Source organism: Lonchura striata, chromosome 3 (genome assembly GCF_050655825.1).
Source record: "Lonchura striata isolate lonStrDom1 chromosome 3, ASM5065582v1, whole genome shotgun sequence".
In the NCBI taxonomy this organism is placed as follows: domain Eukaryota; kingdom Metazoa; phylum Chordata; class Aves; order Passeriformes; family Estrildidae; genus Lonchura; species Lonchura striata.
This window is the reverse complement of record NC_140705.1, coordinates 92469559-92486359: the sequence shown is the minus strand read 5'-3', so window position 1 is coordinate 92486359 and position 16801 is coordinate 92469559. Positions and strand designations below refer to the sequence as shown.

Genomic DNA, 16801 nt, shown 5'->3' with positions numbered 1-16801 from the left:
AGCGCCCCGAAAGGTGGCGAGAGGAACGTGTCTCCTCCATTTCACGCTTTTTTGGTGGTCTTTGAAAGTCTGTAAGGAAAACAACCCAAATCTTTAAATACAAGCCGAAAAAACACAGCGTTGTGGTGCCATCATGGGTGAGAGCAAGCAGCGCCCTGCCCTCGCCAAAGATGGCGAGTGCCCCTCAGGGGGTGTGGCGGCGGAGGCTCCGCCCGGGTTATATGAGGAGGAGGTGGCGGGAGGAGGAGAAAGAGAAAGGTGCGGGGTGGTTGTGTGCGCCCGGCGATATGGCTCTGCTCCGTGGGGACGCGCAGGACAAGGTGAGGGTGGCGGCCCGGCTCCGGCTGCGGCGGGCGGTGAGGGCGCAGCCGGGCCGGCCCCGCGGCGTGAGGGGGAGCGCCCTGCTCCTTCTGCCCTCGGCAGCACCGGGACACTGGCAGGTTTTTGCTTTTGGCTCCGTGTTGGACATTTTAAAAGAATGTAAGTCGCCTTAGTCCTCGTGCCTTTGGCGCGCCGCGGCCCCCTGAGGGCAGAGGGTCAGAGCGGCCGGGTGAGCGTGGGGGCAGCCCCCGAGGGAGAGGTGCCGGGGAGGATTGCAGCGGAGCGGGAAGGAGGAAGAGGAGGGCAGGGCAGGGCAGCTGCCGTGAGCCGGTGCGGGCTGCGCTCTGTGCCGAGGCGGGGCAGATGATAACCCGGCCCCGGAGCCGCGGGAGCCGGGCCTGCCAGGTGGAGGATGCGGGAGCCGGAGCTGGCCCCGGGCTCTGCCGGCGATTGCTGCTCGGGGTTAAGCTTGCTCTTCCCCGTGGGCCAGCTGCCCTGCTGTGTCTGTGACCGGCCTCCTGGCTGTGTGCTCTGCCTTCATTGGGCTGTCAGCTGCCGCTTCACCTGCTGTGTCCCTTTGCCTTGGTTGTCTCATCAGCAGCTCGCTTGGTATGCCTTTCTCCCGAGAAGTGTTGAAGCTGTAAGTGCCAAGGAGCTTCATGCCTTCCCTTTGAACCAGCACAGAGGATTTCCTAATGTTAAGACTCTCAACTTCTCAGAGGAAATGCAAGTGAAATGCTGAAACAGGAACTTTGTGAATTAATGTTTATGTAGTGTAGACACTGATTGGAACTCTCTCTTCTACTAGACGAGCTGCTTGGGTCAACCTACCCAAACTCCCGCGTTTAATAACTACCCTGAACACACCTTGAAAAGAAGGCAAGGCAGCCCTTGTAAGAGTCAGCAAGTTGCCTATTTGCCACTCATATTATCACATCTGCATGTGGCTTTGCATTGTGACTAAGCTTCACTGGCAGGAAGATGACTTTGCTTTAAGCTGTTAGGTGTGCTGAAAGTCTCTTCAGTCTGTGTTTTCTCAAGTTTTTTGAGGCATGTATATTAACTAACTTGGAGGCTAGAAATACAAGTCTTTATTGACTTCTGGACAATTTCCTTTTCCCTGCTTCTTTTCCGTATGAGTCTTGTTTTGAAACAATCCTGAATCAGTAGGACAGACACGAGTTTGTAGAAGAAGCATTTTCTAGTAGCTTGCTTTGAGCTGTGAGCTGGCCAGTGCTTTCTTTTCTGCTGCCTGTGAAACTCTTTGTATAAAAGAGTCTGCCCTTGGAGAATACTAGAGGGGAAGGTCAAATATCAACTCTCTTGGAACATTTGGTAAATTTTGAGTGTTTATGTGCCCTTCTAACTCAGACAGGAATATTGGGGGGAGGGGAAAATGTTCTCGTGGTGGGGGCTGGAATAGCTTTAAACTCTGATGCTCGATGGACAAAGATTAGCTTGTTTTAGGTTGTAGGGCTGTCTTGGGATTCCAGCAGCATAGGGGGAGGATAAAAATGCTCCTATCTTGTCTGTTCCTGTTTAGGCAAAGAAACATCAATATGGAACTGGTGTGTGACCAGTAGATAAAACTCATGCCTGTAAAGGAAACTTCATTAGGTATTAACTTAAATAGGAGACACTGTTAAGTATAAACTAAAAACTGACCCTGAGGTGGCAAAGCAGGAGAGGATCAGGATATGTAGGAAGAGGAAGGGAGGGTAGGATAAAGGTGATTGAAAGTGCAGTGGAAAATAAGGTGTAATCTGTCATGGGGGAGGAAAAGGCATTTTAGAATTTGAAGTGAGTGGTGGGACTTCCAAGCCAAGCTTGAGTAAATACCTTGGTATTTCTTAATGTCAGTGGCTTCATGGTATTTGAAGGTTTTAGTCTGCGGTTGAAATGTTCTAGATCAAAATACTAAGAGCATGTATTGTAGCCCCTCTTTCTCAAAGCAATCAGTGGAAGACAAAGTGTTGTGTCATAGCCTGGGACTTGCTGTTATCATTCACAAATGGTGACTCTCCTGGACAAATTCTGCTGCACATTCTGGAAGGAATGAGGCCATACTAGATCTTGCCCGTGCTTAGCCAAAAACCTGCTTCTGCATGCTGCTGAGCCTGAAATCAAGTGAGGAGGTGAGCTGTTAGCAGGGTGCCAGCTCCTGGACAGGGATAATGCACTCTCAAGGACACGCAGCCTCCATGGAGCTGGCCCAGCAGTTTGGGCTGGTGGAAGGTGAAGCCAGTCAGCATGGTGAGGCCTGCCACCAGCTCTGGCCTCACTGTAGGAGGTCAGCAAAGCATTCTCGGGGATGCTGACTGTGGCTTGGGTCTTGCTGCTGTTGCACAATTTCCATTTGAGCTGGGCCAGACTGTGCTCTACAAGCACACAGGGGCTGGGCCTGCATGGCCAAAGCTGTGCTTGGCTCCTCCGTCTGAGGAAGCCCTGGCTTGGGTGGAGGTGTGCTGCATGCTGCTGGTGGAACAGGGTGAGCCAGCAAAGCTTTTGCTCGGAATGTGGCATCCTTGAATGTTTATAGAGTCCTTCCCTCTGTCAGGAAAGGCGTGTAACCTGCAAGTTCCTGAAGAGAGTGATGCAGAGATCCCTCTGGCAGGACGGGGCCAGTTTATTGCACAGCCTGAGGCAACAGGTGCTCTGGGCCTTCTGCTTCCTTGGCAAGCATTGCACTTGCTGAGCAATGCCATTTCAGTGTGACTACATCGAGCTGTTATTCCCTCTTTATCTTTATTTTAAGCAAAATAATTAAACCTTTGCGTCACTGGAGTTCTTCAGTTTGAAGTCACAAATTTGGGAAGGCATTTTCCATGGCATAAGTAAGCAGTGCTTCAGTTTTCGTGGTTATGTGTAACCAGACCACTTCAGGGCTGTTCAGCTCAGTGTCAGTGCTGACAGCAAACTGCCACAAAGGCTGAAAAATCCAAGCTTCACATGTGCTCCATAGTGCTGCATGCTTGCAGTGTGCTTTCAGATGTCTTTTTAGTATCCTGATTGAAAGGAAACTTAAGCTGCTTGTGCTGAATATGACTAAAATGTAGTTCCAGCAGCTAATGCTACTGATATCTGCTGGCCAGATCCTCTGGTGGCTAATTCCTGGTTGTCAAAACAAGGCCCTCTGGAACTGAGAGCTCCGTATAACCTACCAGAAAACACCATGATCTTTTAGTGCTCTCTGAAGAGCACCTAAACAACTTTAATTAGAAAGCCTGCTCTGTAAAAAGTAATGTTTTTTAGGTAGTGGCAGATGTAATTACTTCTGCTTGAATGACAGCAGGGAGGTGATCAGTAAGGGGAGAAGGTTTTTAAAGGTAGCTGACAATAAGCAGAAAACTCTGACATGTGAGCCCTTGTGGAAGGGCTTCTTACTCCTTCCAAGAGCCTGGCTATGTGGAGAACCCCTGGATTAATGTGTCTTTGAGAACAAATACATATTTCACTAGCAGTCAGAAGTTGTACACAGCTGCTTGCACTGGCAGATTCTTTTGTTAGAATGCAGAAGTGACACCGAAGTCATCTGGAGCTGATGCTAAAACTGCAAAGGGTGGAGCTGTAAAAGCAGCAGCTCAGGCCTCTCACCAGAACTGAGAGACTCCACTGGCTGAGGACGTTTCCTCCCACTGGGTGTCTGCAAGCATCAAGATGTGTTTTCATTTGGGTGAGGCCTGATCAGAAATGTAGTGTATGTCAGGCAGAAGTCTGGGTTAGCTGATGGTCATCACTGCCTTGTATTTAAGTGATCCAACTGTTTTTTTTTCCTAGCATCTCTATGTTCTAAAATTCTACCTGGATTGGGCACAGTAATGATCTCTGCTGTAGCCTGGGCTTCTAGATCAAGTGTTTATCACGGTGTCCTAATTAGTACCATAATATCTATTTATAGTCTTTTGGTCCTGAAACCTAGAAATGATAACCAGTATGATGTCTATTTATTGTGAAGGGCTCTGCTTTGTTCTGATTTACCAGTTGGATGGGTGGACAGTATCTGCACTGAACAGGGAGTAGTTTTGCTTGAATCCTCAAGAAACCCTAGGAATCCTGGAGCAAGTCTCTAATGAGTCCTGAGTTTAGAAGTGGGAGGTGTCAGAGAAGCTGTAACAGTTTCTGGAGTAATTGCAAACCAGAAGCTGCTTCTGGGGAAGAGAAATGAGAGTTGAGAGTACTGTGCTGGCTTTGGATGAGTGTTTCAGTTTGCAACACAACCCAGCTGTTTCTATTCTGTGTGTCCTCTGTATCTATTTGGGCATCTGCTACAAGTGAAGAATAATCCCTTCCCAGCTGCTGAGCTTGGGTTATATCCCTTAAGGGTAAGGAGTGACAGACTGGTTTCTGGTAACTGGATGGGGAACCTTCAGTTTTCTTGCCCCACTTCTTGGAGTCCAGGGAGGAAGCAGTGACGTCCTAGCAGATAAATGCCTCTGGATATGAAGGAGCTGCCAGAGAGTGAAGATGGAGGGGTGACCTGGGAAAGTCTTGGGCTGGATGCCTGCTGTGGTAAAACAACAGCCTGGATGTTTAATTCTTTTGCTCTGCACAGCCTTCGTGTGCCCATGAGGAGGTTGTCCCCATGCCTGCTTGTAGGATGGGTGCAGGAGAGCTGTTGGCACGAAAGGTCCCCTGTGCAGAGCTGTTGGTGCTGCAGAGCAGAGCTTGTGTGGGTCAGGGGTTGGTGTGAGACCTCTGCTGTGGGTGTTCCCTGAATTAGTGCTTTACAGAGCTGTGCTGACAGGAGTGGGGCTTTCTTCTTCCCCCCCATTCAGGGAACAAATGCTGCCTCAGCACTTTTTGTCGGGGAAACAGAGCACACTCTCCTGAAGTCAGACAGTGTGAATGTTCCCTTTATAGTCTGAGCCATGATTCTGTAATCCTAACAGTCTCTGGCCTGGAGTTAGGAGCCCACAGTGACCGTCACAGGACTAGAGCAGACCAGGACCTTACAATTCTTGGTTTCATATAGCTCTAGGACCCATTTGCAGTTTGTGCAGGGTACCAGGAGACACATGCTTGTGACATGTTAACTGCTTTAATCTGACCAAGTAGGACCACCTAATGTTTGTGCTTTTCTGTCTCCTGTGTAAGAAACTACTAGGCATGGAGGGGTCTAGACAGCATGTAATCATGGGTTACTTTCTCCACAAGAAAGAAAGCAAGCTCACAAATTCAGGACTGTCTGATTTGTGTAATCCTTTCCTTAGTTTAGCTGAGAGGAAATGGTTTCCTTTGGCTTATCATACTTTCCAGACTCAGCAGTTCATATTGTTAGCACTGCTGATCCTGTTTGGACAGCAAATAGAAGTAAGCAGGATGTAAAACACTGGGGTCTGCATCTTGCTGCTCTGGCTGGTGTTGTTATCTGGCTGGGAAATGGGAAACACCAACCAGCTTGCCTTTCATTTGGCAACAAACAGTGAGCTGTGCTGACTGGTGGCCTTCTACCTGTCCTTCCTGCAGTGCCTGGGGTGGGCAGCTTCTGCCCAAGCCTGTGTCAGTGGCTTCTGAACCATGAACCTCTGTTTGGCCTGTGCCTGTCCCTAGCAGGGACCAGCATTGCTTGCCTGTATGGGAGCATGATAGTCTGTCCTAAGTGGGACTGGAGGGAAATGATTATAGTTGGAGTCCCTGTAGAGTTTGGAGTCCCACCATGTCCTGTGGGATGTGAACAGCACCTGGGACTGCTAGGAACTGTGCTTCAGGGCATGCTCTGTAAGTGTGTTCACTGCCAATGCAATGCCCAGGATGGGCTAAAAGTCTTCTGGCCTTCCCATCTTCTGGGAAGCTTAATGTGCTGCATGCAAGGTCATTTCATAGCTGTAAGGCTTAAAAAGTTTTATGTATTACTTATCTCCTTTTAATTCGAGCTAACAGTGAGGATGCAGCAGATAGAAGTGTTGTTAGCATGGCTGGAGGGTGCAGTGGCTGGGGTATCCCTCACTTATGCACGGCAGTCTGATCATAGGGGAGACCAGTGGCAGGGGTAAATGCTGTCTGTCCTGGCAGCTGTGTCCTCTGCAGGCAGCCAGAGAGACTTGTCACATACCAGATCTGGACTGCAGATGGCCAGCCTAGGGGGAAGGAGCTTCCAGAGCCTTTTGGAAGCAAGGCTTCACCTTATAACAGGCAGTGTTATAAGGTGGACACTATATCAACAGTTCTTAGGCAGCTTTATAGAGGCTTGAGGCAGCATTTAGCCATCTGTGATATGATAGGATTGCTCAAATCCTGGCACCATTTGCTTGTGGCCTTGGGTGCTGAAGCTTAGTGTACACTGCAGAGGTAGTAGCAGGCTCCTGCTTGGTGTGGTCTGTGCTGCAGAGTGGTGAGATAGCAGTCCTGGTGCAGTTCTCCAGCCTGCTTTTCTGAGAAGGCCTTCAGAATTATCTCCAAAAGATAACTTCAGCATTCCTCCTGGCTCTGACGGTCACTCTTCAGCAAACTTCCTGTGTTGTGACCTTGATCTCTGGTGGTTTCTCCCTTCTGCAGAAAACAGCAAGGATTTGTCAGGCTGCAGCAAGGGAGGGCCTCTTAGAAGATAGTCTTCATGTGTAATCTGGAGGATCTTCTACTGAGAAAGCTGTTCCACTGTTCTTTAAAAGTTTGAGTCGGCTTGAAATTATGTTCTGGTTCATTCTGTTCTAATGAAAGAAGAAATAAACCCCCAAAGGAAGATGCTGGCTCAGTTTATGGCTCTTTGAATCACTGGGAAAGGAATTTTGGTCATAGGTGTGTACCTGAAGGCAGGTGTGTAGTGCAGTGTGGTTCTTGTTCATGGCTAATGATCAGTCAGCTTCACTAAACATCCTTGATTAAGGATTATTCTGTGAATTCTCTTGCAGCTGAGATCTGTTTCTGTAGACCTGAATGTTGATCCTTCTCTCCAAATTGATATCCCTGATGCCCTAAGTGAAAAGGACAGAGTGAAGTTCACTGTGCACACTAAGGTAAGGTCATGGGCAAAAAGAGGCTGCATGAGTATGTGTACTGCAAGTAACACATGTATTTGCAGTACACATACCTGCAAAGATGGGCTGGGAATGAAGAAAATCTAACTAGATGGCGATTTTCCATTTAAATGTGGCCTGAGGATGTGTATATATATGCAGAAACTTCAGATTTCCTAGGATCTGAACTCTCTAAACAGAGGCAAGTAGTTGGCTTTGCTAAGGAATCCTAGCTAGACACCAGAAGGCTGGGGGGTAGGAAGGGAGCTACTGTGAAATGCCTCAAAACAAACTGCATTAATGCTGTTCTAAAACAGTACTTTTTTTTCTAACAGTCTCCTTAGTGGTGCTGTTGACTAAGTGCCAGATCAGCTAAAAGGGAGTGGGCAAGGCTCTTAGTAAGCAGAATAGCTTCCTTTGGAATTGGGTAGAACTGTTTCTAAAAGCACTGATTTACAAAACAGTAGGGCTTCTATATATTCTCTTCCAGACTACACTGCCAGCTTTTCAAAGCCCTGAGTTTTCAGTTACAAGGCAGCATGAAGACTTTGTGTGGTTACATGATACACTCACTGAAACTGAAGAGTATGCAGGACTCATTGTAAGTACTTCCTAAAGAATGTGATTCTAAGTGAAAAACTGTAGCAATCTAAAGTGCCTACTAATAACGGTATAAAGTATATTTTACCAGTGTTACTGGTGTTCTGTGGCTTGGGTGTTCCCTATGCTTCCTGTTGCCTTAATTCCTAAACAACTTGAGTGGTATGGCATTTATGTTAACTTTCCATATAGCTTGGAGCAGTGAAAGATGCTGTGAGAGTCCTTGAGTATGTGGTGGTATTAATATCTGCCTGAAGATGGCATGCTGAAATAATCTGTTAAATGTGGGCTTTCCTTCCTATCATGATTCTTTAAGAGATGGCTAGCAATGGGATGGGTTACAGAAGCTGTTTCCCTCCTGGGGAGGGATAACACAAACCAGGGACCTAGAATTCCTGAATCATGCACTATTAACCACACTTTTCTATGACCAGGCAAAAGAGCCTCCTTCTAGGAAGGCTAGAAGTAGTCTTGGAAAACTTGATTTGCTAATATCCATGACTAACCAATTCCCTGCTTAGATACCTCCAGCACCTTCAAAGCCTGACTTTGATGGTCCCAGAGAGAAGATGCAGAAGCTGGGGGAAGGAGAAGTGTCCATGACAAAAGAAGAGTTTGCCAAAATGAAGCAAGAGCTGGAAGCGTAAGTAAAACGAATACTGCCAAAAGCTGCATTTAGAGAAGCCTCCTGGGAGAGAAACTCCTTTGGTGATAACTGATCTTGAGTGTCTCTGTTTTGAAGGGTGTCTTGAAAATCCTGGAGCTGGGGAGTGGCCCAGCTTTTCCGGTTTTCAAGCTGGAAAACTTCCTAGCTAAAGAGATTGAAAGTAGCTTTGCTATCACAAGCTGGCTATTTCAGAAGTCTGCAGTTGAATATTTTCATGGGCTAAACTTAAATCGGTTCTTTGTATACTGAAGAGGGTAGTACAAAGAGGATCTCAGTCTGTTGTTTCCTTGCAGTGAATACCTTGCTGTTTTCAAGAAGACTGTTTCATCACATGAGATCTTCCTGCAGCGGATTGCTTCTCATCCTGTGCTCAGTAAAGATCGCAATTTCCATGTTTTCCTGGAGTATGACCAAGATGTGAGACTTTTTTCCTTGTTTCCCTTTCCAAGCAAGGCATATTGTTGGGAGTGCTGTTGTTTTTTGCTGGGCACAGTCAGTATGTTGTGTGGATCTATGTGCAGCATCAGCAAGGAGATATTACAAGTATTTCTGTGAGATGACTCAAGGGTGAAAGCCTGACCCTTTAGACCTTTCTCTGTTCTAAATCTCACCATGTTTCTAAATCCTTGTCAAGTTGGTTAGGAAGCCACCTTTGCATGTCTTTATTGTGGGAACATGTATGGCTCTGGTGTACCTGTGCTGTGTTGCATGGTCCTAAAGTGGAGGAATGGAGGTGTATTAAAGTCACTCCTGCATATGTTTTATCACACCTAATTATGAGTGATAGATGCTGAGCCAAGATGTGCAGGGCGACACAGAGCTGTTTATTGGAATTGGAAAAATCCATGGCACAGAACAGTTGAACTAATTGTAGCCAAGCCAAGTGTTACATGTTACATTTTTATATGGGTATGATGGAGGGCTTGGAAATCAACCTTCTGTGATATATGCTAAGTGTAAAGCATGCTACTAACACTGCAAGTATCAAAACAGTAACTTTTTTTCCCTTCCCCGGTATAACTTTAAAGCTGCTTTGGCCTCTCTATTACAGCTGAGTGTTCGGAGGAAAAACACTAAAGAGATGTTTGGTGGTTTTTTAAAAAGTGTAGTAAAGAGTGCTGATGAGGTCCTCTTCTCTGGAGTCAAGGTACGGTTGTTGTTTTGTCTCTTACTCTAATCTTGAGTGTTTCTTGCTTCCTGCTCCAGGGAAGTTACTCCTGTCTGCTTCAGGTTTGCTGTGCATGAGGCTCAGCTATTGACATTAACTTGCCTTGTTACTACTCTCCCAGTTGAGGGGAGTAGCCTGTATTAATTCTGATTTCTATGGAAATAAGACACTGTAGCTTTAGGCTGTTCAATTTCAGTATATAATTAAAGTTCCTGGATGCAGAAAACCTACCTTAATACCTGATACTGGAGAGGAAGGAATTATATGTTCAAGAAACGTGCTTGTGGCCTTTGTCTGCTCTGGAGCTCTGAGCAGACATGATTTATGGGTTTCTGCTTATACTAAACAAGATCAAATACCAAATACTGGTCTTTCTCCAGTTTTTGTGTTGTGTTGCCACGGCAGCACTTCCCAATAAGCTCATAGTCCTATGAGCAGTGCCATGGAACATTACAATATGTATCATGTTTGGTGTGGATGAGAAACAAGCTTGAAAACTGCTTAGTCCTTAGCTACATTGTTGCAACAGGCCTAGGAAATAAAATTCCAGCAGTTGGGATTCCTCAGGGCTGTCTCATAATTTACTGGCTGCTTCAGACAACCTGCATCAGTATTTGAGTGTCAACTTCATCTTCACTGCTTAGTGAGGAAGAAATCTGCCAGGTGGCTTGGGATGTCAACCCTTGGCTCATATCTTGTCTTGAGCAGTTTTTCCATAGGGATTGGTGGGCCTGAAGCTCATGCCCAGGCTATGGTTGTTTCTTTGGCCCTTCCTAAAACAGGGTAGAGCTTGTGTTCTGCATTTACTGACTTAACTGGTCATATTGTTTTTCAGGAAGTAGAAGATTTTTTTGAGCAAGAGAAGACTTTCCTTGTGAACTACTACAACAGAATCAAGGATGCATGTGCAAAAGCAGATAAGATGACAAGATCTCATAAAAGTGAATCTTTTCAAAGCCCTTTCAAGAGATCATGCAGTTTTGATAATTTCAGCCTGAAAACCTTGTCTTGTTCTTGCAGATGTTGCAGATGACTATATTTATACTTCAGCTTGTTTGAACAGCCTGGCATTAGAAGAGCCTACAGTTATCAAAAAGTAAGCAATTCCAACTGTTCATAAACATATCCCGAGTCTGGGAATACCAAATTTCTTCTGTAAAATCCAGAGGATTGAGTCATAGGTGGTTTGAGGTTCTTGAGTTGCATGCAAGTGGCATTAAACTTTCCTTCTTCTGGCACTCCTGCTGTGGCAGACCTAATGTTATCACTTGCACTTAACTGAACTAGTTGATCACTTGCTAGTTGTGGCCTAGAGGTTACTTGTGCTGGTCATCAAACTCCTCCTAAACAGAAATCTTGATTCTCTTCACATCACAAACTGCTGGAGACCCCTGAAGAGAGGGTTTATGTGCATGTGTTCTAACGTGCTGTTAAATATTACTGCACTAGGTCAGCTTACACTAGGTCTGTACTACCTTCTGGACCTTTGCACTTCCAGAATAGTAGGGGATTTTTAAGCTAGGGGAACCCAGTTCCTTTTTTTGAGGTGACTTCTTCCACCTTTTGACTTTGCTATCAATTTACCAAGACCTTGTTAAAACAGAGTTTATAGCTGAATAAACAAGTCAGCTCATCCCTCTTGGATAGCAGCAGACAAAGTCTCCACAAGACCTTTATGCTCTGGAGATCAGCATTGTTACATTAAATGGTGTTGAGCTGCTCAGCTGTACTACTCTGGTAAGCTGAAATCCAACACATTGAACCTTTTCTTCAGGTCTTTGCCTAAATGAGTGTTTTTCAAGCCCTTGTTTGGATCTCTGTACAGGAGTAAACTCTAGCCTTCAAGCATCCTGGTTTCCTGCCAATTGATCCTGGCATTTATCAGACTAAGAAGTATCTCAAACATATTTATGTTTTTTTTTTTTTCTTCCCTTCACTAGATACTTGTTGAAAGTTGCAGAGCTCTTTGAGAAACTCAGGGTAAGAAGCTTTGCTAGGGGCAGGTGTGGGGGAGAAGACTCTCTGACTCTGGATCTTGCTGTTCTGTTACACACCAACTGTTTTTTTTTTTTTCCTTCCGCAGAAGGTAGAGAGTAGAGTTTCATCTGATGAAGACTTAAAGCTCTCTGAACTACTGAGATACTACATGCTCAATATAGAAGCTGCTAAGGTGAGAACAGTTTTCTTTTTGAAGCTTAGTTTTGTTATGGGCAACATGACTCACTCATGGTATTCTTTGTGCTTTAAGAAGACAGGAAAGTGGACCCTTATTTTGCCTAAGAAACCTGAGACTCTTAAACCACAGCAGAATATAGAAGCTGTATATTAGCTAGCTGGAGCCCAGCCACTTACAGAAGACCTTGGACCAATTTTTCTTTGGCATGTAAAGTGGAGGAACTCTTTAAATTTCTGTAAGTTAGTGCAAACTGAATTTGAATCTGCAGCAGTTTCTTTCCTGTTCCCTGCCTGAGTACTCAGGGACTTGCCAATAAAATCAGTGATGACTAATTAGTAGTTGTGATTGACTTCAGGATTTTTAGAGTACCTTAGCACAAGTACATGGTAACTTTTAAAGACTCTTGGAGTCTGAGCTTCCAAGAGGGCTTTGGTAAATTGATGTGTCTGCAAAGGCATTGTTGGCAACTCTTTTCTAATCAAAACTTGATTTGACAGGGGATGACTATGCTGAAAAAAGGCACCTAGATACAACCTACTGGTCCTCTTAATCTAGTGTCTTACCTGTAATGTCAGGTACCCCAGAACATCCACTCCAGCCTCCCTGCCTGGGGTGTACTGTTATTTAGACATCACATCTGTACTCCTGCTGCATTAGGAAGGAATTGGCTCAGAGACCTGTGCTACTTCTCCTGTCTAGGTTAGTGCAGTGCTTCAAACTGTCATATCTCCAACAAATTAAATGTCTGCTGGAAGTAGACTGAGGGAATTCAGAAAGTGCTTTTTGCTCTTAGTGGAGATATCCACCTTACAGCAGGAGAAACTACTTTAAGGGAAGAAACAATGCCTATAGTAGCCCTTAGACTTCCTTCACTAGGGCATAACTGGCTGTCCTGAAAATGTAGTGCTGCACTGTGAAAAGCTGCCAAGAGCAGGCTGTAATAACTTGTTTGAAAAAGCAGAATCAGGTGCTGAAAGAAGTGAAACCTCCTGCTGCTAAGGTGGTTGTAACCTCAGTTTGGGAAGTAGTCCTGCTAAGGCTCTGGTGTGCTATTTCTGTCTATTCAGGATCTCCTGTACAGACGAACCAGGGCTCTTGTTGACTATGAGAACTCAAACAAAGCTCTAGACAAAGCCAGACTAAAGAGCAAGGACGTCAGGCTGGCTGAGGCACACCAACAGGACTGCTGTCAGAAGTTTGAAAAGATTTCAGAATCTGCTAAACAAGGTAAGACAGGCTTTGCTGAGCTTATGTTTAAATGAGAGCTTAATGCAGCCAAGGTCTCCATCTGACCTTCTGAAGGCTGCTGAAGGCTCCTGAACAGTCTGGACATTCCAAGGACAGTAGAGATAGATGCTGTAAAACTAATGTAGCTACACATTTTTGGAAGTAATTTTCTGTAGCAGAGCTATGTCAGTACTACATCAACCTTATTTATAAGCCCCCTAGTATTTGCTTTTTGGACTGAATTCAGCCTCCATGTGAATGTAACTACTAGAGGGTAACTAATTAGCTCAGTCAGAGCTGTGCAAACAGGCTTTTGCTCTGTCCCAGTACAGCTGAGTGTCTTATACAGAGTTTCAAACACTGGTTCTCAGTAGAAGAGTATATGTGTGTATATATATTTATAGATTTGGACAATATAAAGCAGAGGCAATATGCTTTCATGGTATACATGCTGTGCCTTTAGTGTATCTGGCTTTTAAATGATCCAGGTTCTCACAGAGCTTGTGTGGCTTATTTCTGGTTTGTTCCAGCTGTCTTCCTACAAAGCTTTTCTGTCTTAAGCTGTGTATCATGTGATGACTGCACCTCTGTCTAAAAAAAGCAAGACTAACTCTTTAACCTTTTTTTTTGATCAAATACTGTACTCTGAGCTGCACAACAGAAATCCTGAAACATAAGGGGCATTACTTGTCACACTTTGTATATCTCTTACCTTTGTTTTTTCCTTCTCTACAGAACTGATGAGCTTCAAACAGAAGAGAATAGCAGCATTTCGTAAAAACTTAATTGAAATGGCAGAACTGGAAATAAAACATGCAAAGGTGTGTTCTTTTTGGAATTTAACAGGCATGGGTTGAGAGAAATTAATAATGTGTAACTGGGAGGATTTGCTGGGTCATCTGACTTCCCATCAGGCAGCCTCATCTGTAAGGTTTGAGCCCTCTACCAGAGGCAGCTGCTGCTTCCAGTGCTTCTGAGTGCTGGAACAGGAGCACATCCTGCAGCTTGTGATCAGGCTGTCAATCTTGTCACTTGGCTTGTCAGTGGAGGGGATGTTGGATTTATAGCAACCTCTGCCAAGCTTTGCTAGGCAGGCTTGAGGGGTCTGTTAACTTAGTGTAGAGAACAAAGCAGTAGCTGTGCATCCTCAGCTTCCTTTGAAGAAGGGAAGTCTAATGTCCCACTCCCTGAGAGTACTGGACTTCACCACAGGCAGCTACTTCAGCACTGAACTGGAATGTGACACAAAGCCTTGACAACACTGCTCACTTTGGCCCACTTTAAAAGTTTCCTGTTGGCTCTTACACCTCTTCTTATCACAAACTGATGCATGGTTGCAGGCCTGCAGGAAGAGGGAGATTGTGGAATGTGTGATCTGGTTTTGATTCTTTACTGCTTAAATGCTTGTCTTTGCAGTAGGAAATCTTTAGCATTGACACAGGCTACAAAATCCTGTGACTGACCCACTATTTGGGAAGCTACTTCATTGTGAAAGGCAGGAATTGAATTATCAGTCATCCTCATCTGAAACTAATTTTCTTCCTTTGCAGAACAATGTGTCTCTCCTGCAGAGCTGTATTGACTTGTTCAAGAACTGAGGATCTTACTCTGAAAATGTGACAAAAGCATCAATTGCACTCAATAGCCAGGGGCAAGTTATTGGCTTGACTTCATTAGCTTAAAATAATATTGTCACGGAGATTGTTTCACTAATACTTAGGTATGTTGATAGTGATACACTGACTTTATTGGTATAAATGGGAGCTGAATTGTGTATGAATTGTCTGGATGTAGCTAACATCCTATTGGCTGATAACTCAAAATGAGTCAAATGTGAGAAATTAATTTGCTGTTGACTGACTTCATCTAGCAGAAAAAGTTTACTGAGAACTCCTTTTTTGCAGGATCATAATCTGTCTCTTCATGGCCCTGATATATATAAAACTTGCCAAGTGAGAGTGACTTAAGAGTAATAATTTTATAAAGTGAATATCCTAGCATTCCACTTCCCAGACAGATTTCTATAACAATATATTTTGAATTTCTATAACTACATTCACTATTTGTACTTGGGCAACACAGCAAATAAAGATGTCTGACATGACAAGCTGTTGTATGGCAAGAATTTGTGTGGGATGTAAAGTGATAAAGAGGCTTCAGACACACAACTATCACAAATTACTCATCACCTGGAACTCTTCAGATCACTGGAGAGAAATATTTGACTTGAGAGGATTGTACTTGGAATGGATGTTGAAATGAAATGTGTGGACTTCAAGTCACATTGCTATTTGAGTGGCTGGCTGCAACTTTTACTTCCCCTGTGCTGCATGTACAGCATTGTAAAGTAATTTTATACCTCCTACTAGCAGCAAGAGGCTGTTTAAATCTTCAGGGCTTCTGGAAGCATAGGCCTGGACAGCTTTCTGTAAGGTATAAACCTATTGAAGCAGCTGGGCTCACACTGCCATAGCTGAGGTGGCCCAGCCCATAAACCCCAGGGCCGTTATTGGACAGTTTACTATCACTTGGCATGCATGGATATAGGCCAGTGAGTCAGACCCTCCCAAAGGCAGCTTTTAGGTGAGATGAGTGTCTCAGCCTCGCTTAATTTAATGTGACTAAACTTCTAATCATGCTCAAAGTGGGCTCTGTGGCTGTGCTCTGGGCAGACTGCCTGAAGCAGCTTCAACCAGAGAAGCTCTGAGAATGGGCAGCTCTGTGGCAGTTTCTAAGGGTTTACTTCCCTGTGACCTACTGCTTTTTCTTCTTGATATTCCATGAAAACTGAGCAGCTTGTGCCAGCCACACTATCCTGCAGTAGAGTAGCTGAAGAATGTGTGAACTCATTTTTCCTTTGTTTGGCAGGAATAGTTTCAACTTGGGGTTGTTTGCCATAAGCACATTGTTCATGCATATGTAGCCTCTATATAGCTGATAGGTGACAGTGATGCTTCCTATGACAGATGTCAAGCTCCTAACACTTGTCCTGGGGCCATCAGTGGTCCCAAACTGGATGGTTCATGCCAGCAAAGCTTTGGTTTTTCCTAAAAAAAGCATACTGTTTATCCTAAACTAGTTCAACCTGGCTCACAGGCTCTCTTTTTCTCCAGAGAAAGGGTGCAGTTGTTTTTGACACGTTTTTGCAACACTTTATGTCCCAACCCCAGAAGTGGCCCACACTATGGTGGGTTTCATGCACTGCCAGTGGCAGTGTTGGAAGCTAACTGAGAGATCCTTTTTCTGTTTCAAATACCCTTTTGGAGCTTTTCCACAAGATGTTTGTTCTTGTGTGGTTGGCACTTTAAATTCTTGACATACCTTAATCCAAATCAAGATATTAATGTGAACAGACTACAAGTATGTTAAACATTTCAAATGGCTGTAATTATGACTTTATATTGATGTTGCAGTTATTGTAGTTGCAGTTAATTTACAGGAGCTGCAAGAAAGCTGTAAAGCAGTCTGCCAATGCCACTGTTGTTCTGAAGGAAGCTGCTGCGTGTCAGCTGCTGCCAGCAGAGTGCATTGCAGTCAGCTTCAGCGTGGTGACTTGGAAAATAAGCCCCAACACAGCTCACACCTCTGGAAGCCAGTGGGTGGCAGGCTGCAACAGCCACTGCTTACCTGCTACTGCCTTTCCTCTCAGGCTGAGTTGAGGTGAAGTTCTGAAAAGGCTGCTGCACCCC

General features: G+C 44.8%; 1 protein-coding gene across 1 annotated transcript; it reads left to right on the top strand.

Moving 5' to 3' along the window:
• Positions 1-247: 247 nt before the first annotated feature.
• On the top strand, positions 248-15219 carry SNX5 (sorting nexin 5). Its single transcript, XM_021540252.4, has 13 exons — positions 248-320; positions 7170-7274; positions 7765-7875; positions 8396-8517; positions 8835-8958; positions 9593-9688; positions 10545-10650; positions 10730-10805; positions 11650-11689; positions 11793-11879; positions 12953-13112; positions 13848-13933; positions 14663-15219. Exons 1-13 carry the CDS (start codon positions 288-290, stop codon positions 14708-14710), a joined length of 1194 nt encoding a protein of 397 aa, XP_021395927.1. The 5' UTR covers positions 248-287; the 3' UTR covers positions 14711-15219.
• Positions 15220-16801: the final 1582 nt, after the last annotated feature.

Excerpts from the sequence above, each read along its gene's own strand:
- SNX5 (XM_021540252.4), top strand. The coding sequence starts at position 288 with ATGGCTCTGCTCCGTGGGGACGCGCAGGACAAG. Across the intron at positions 8,959-9,592 it reads TCCTGGAGTATGACCAAGAT|CTGAGTGTTCGGAGGAAAAA; the intron begins GTGAGACTTTTT and ends TCTCTATTACAG. Across the intron at positions 13,934-14,662 it reads TGGAAATAAAACATGCAAAG|AACAATGTGTCTCTCCTGCA; the intron begins GTGTGTTCTTTT and ends CTTCCTTTGCAG.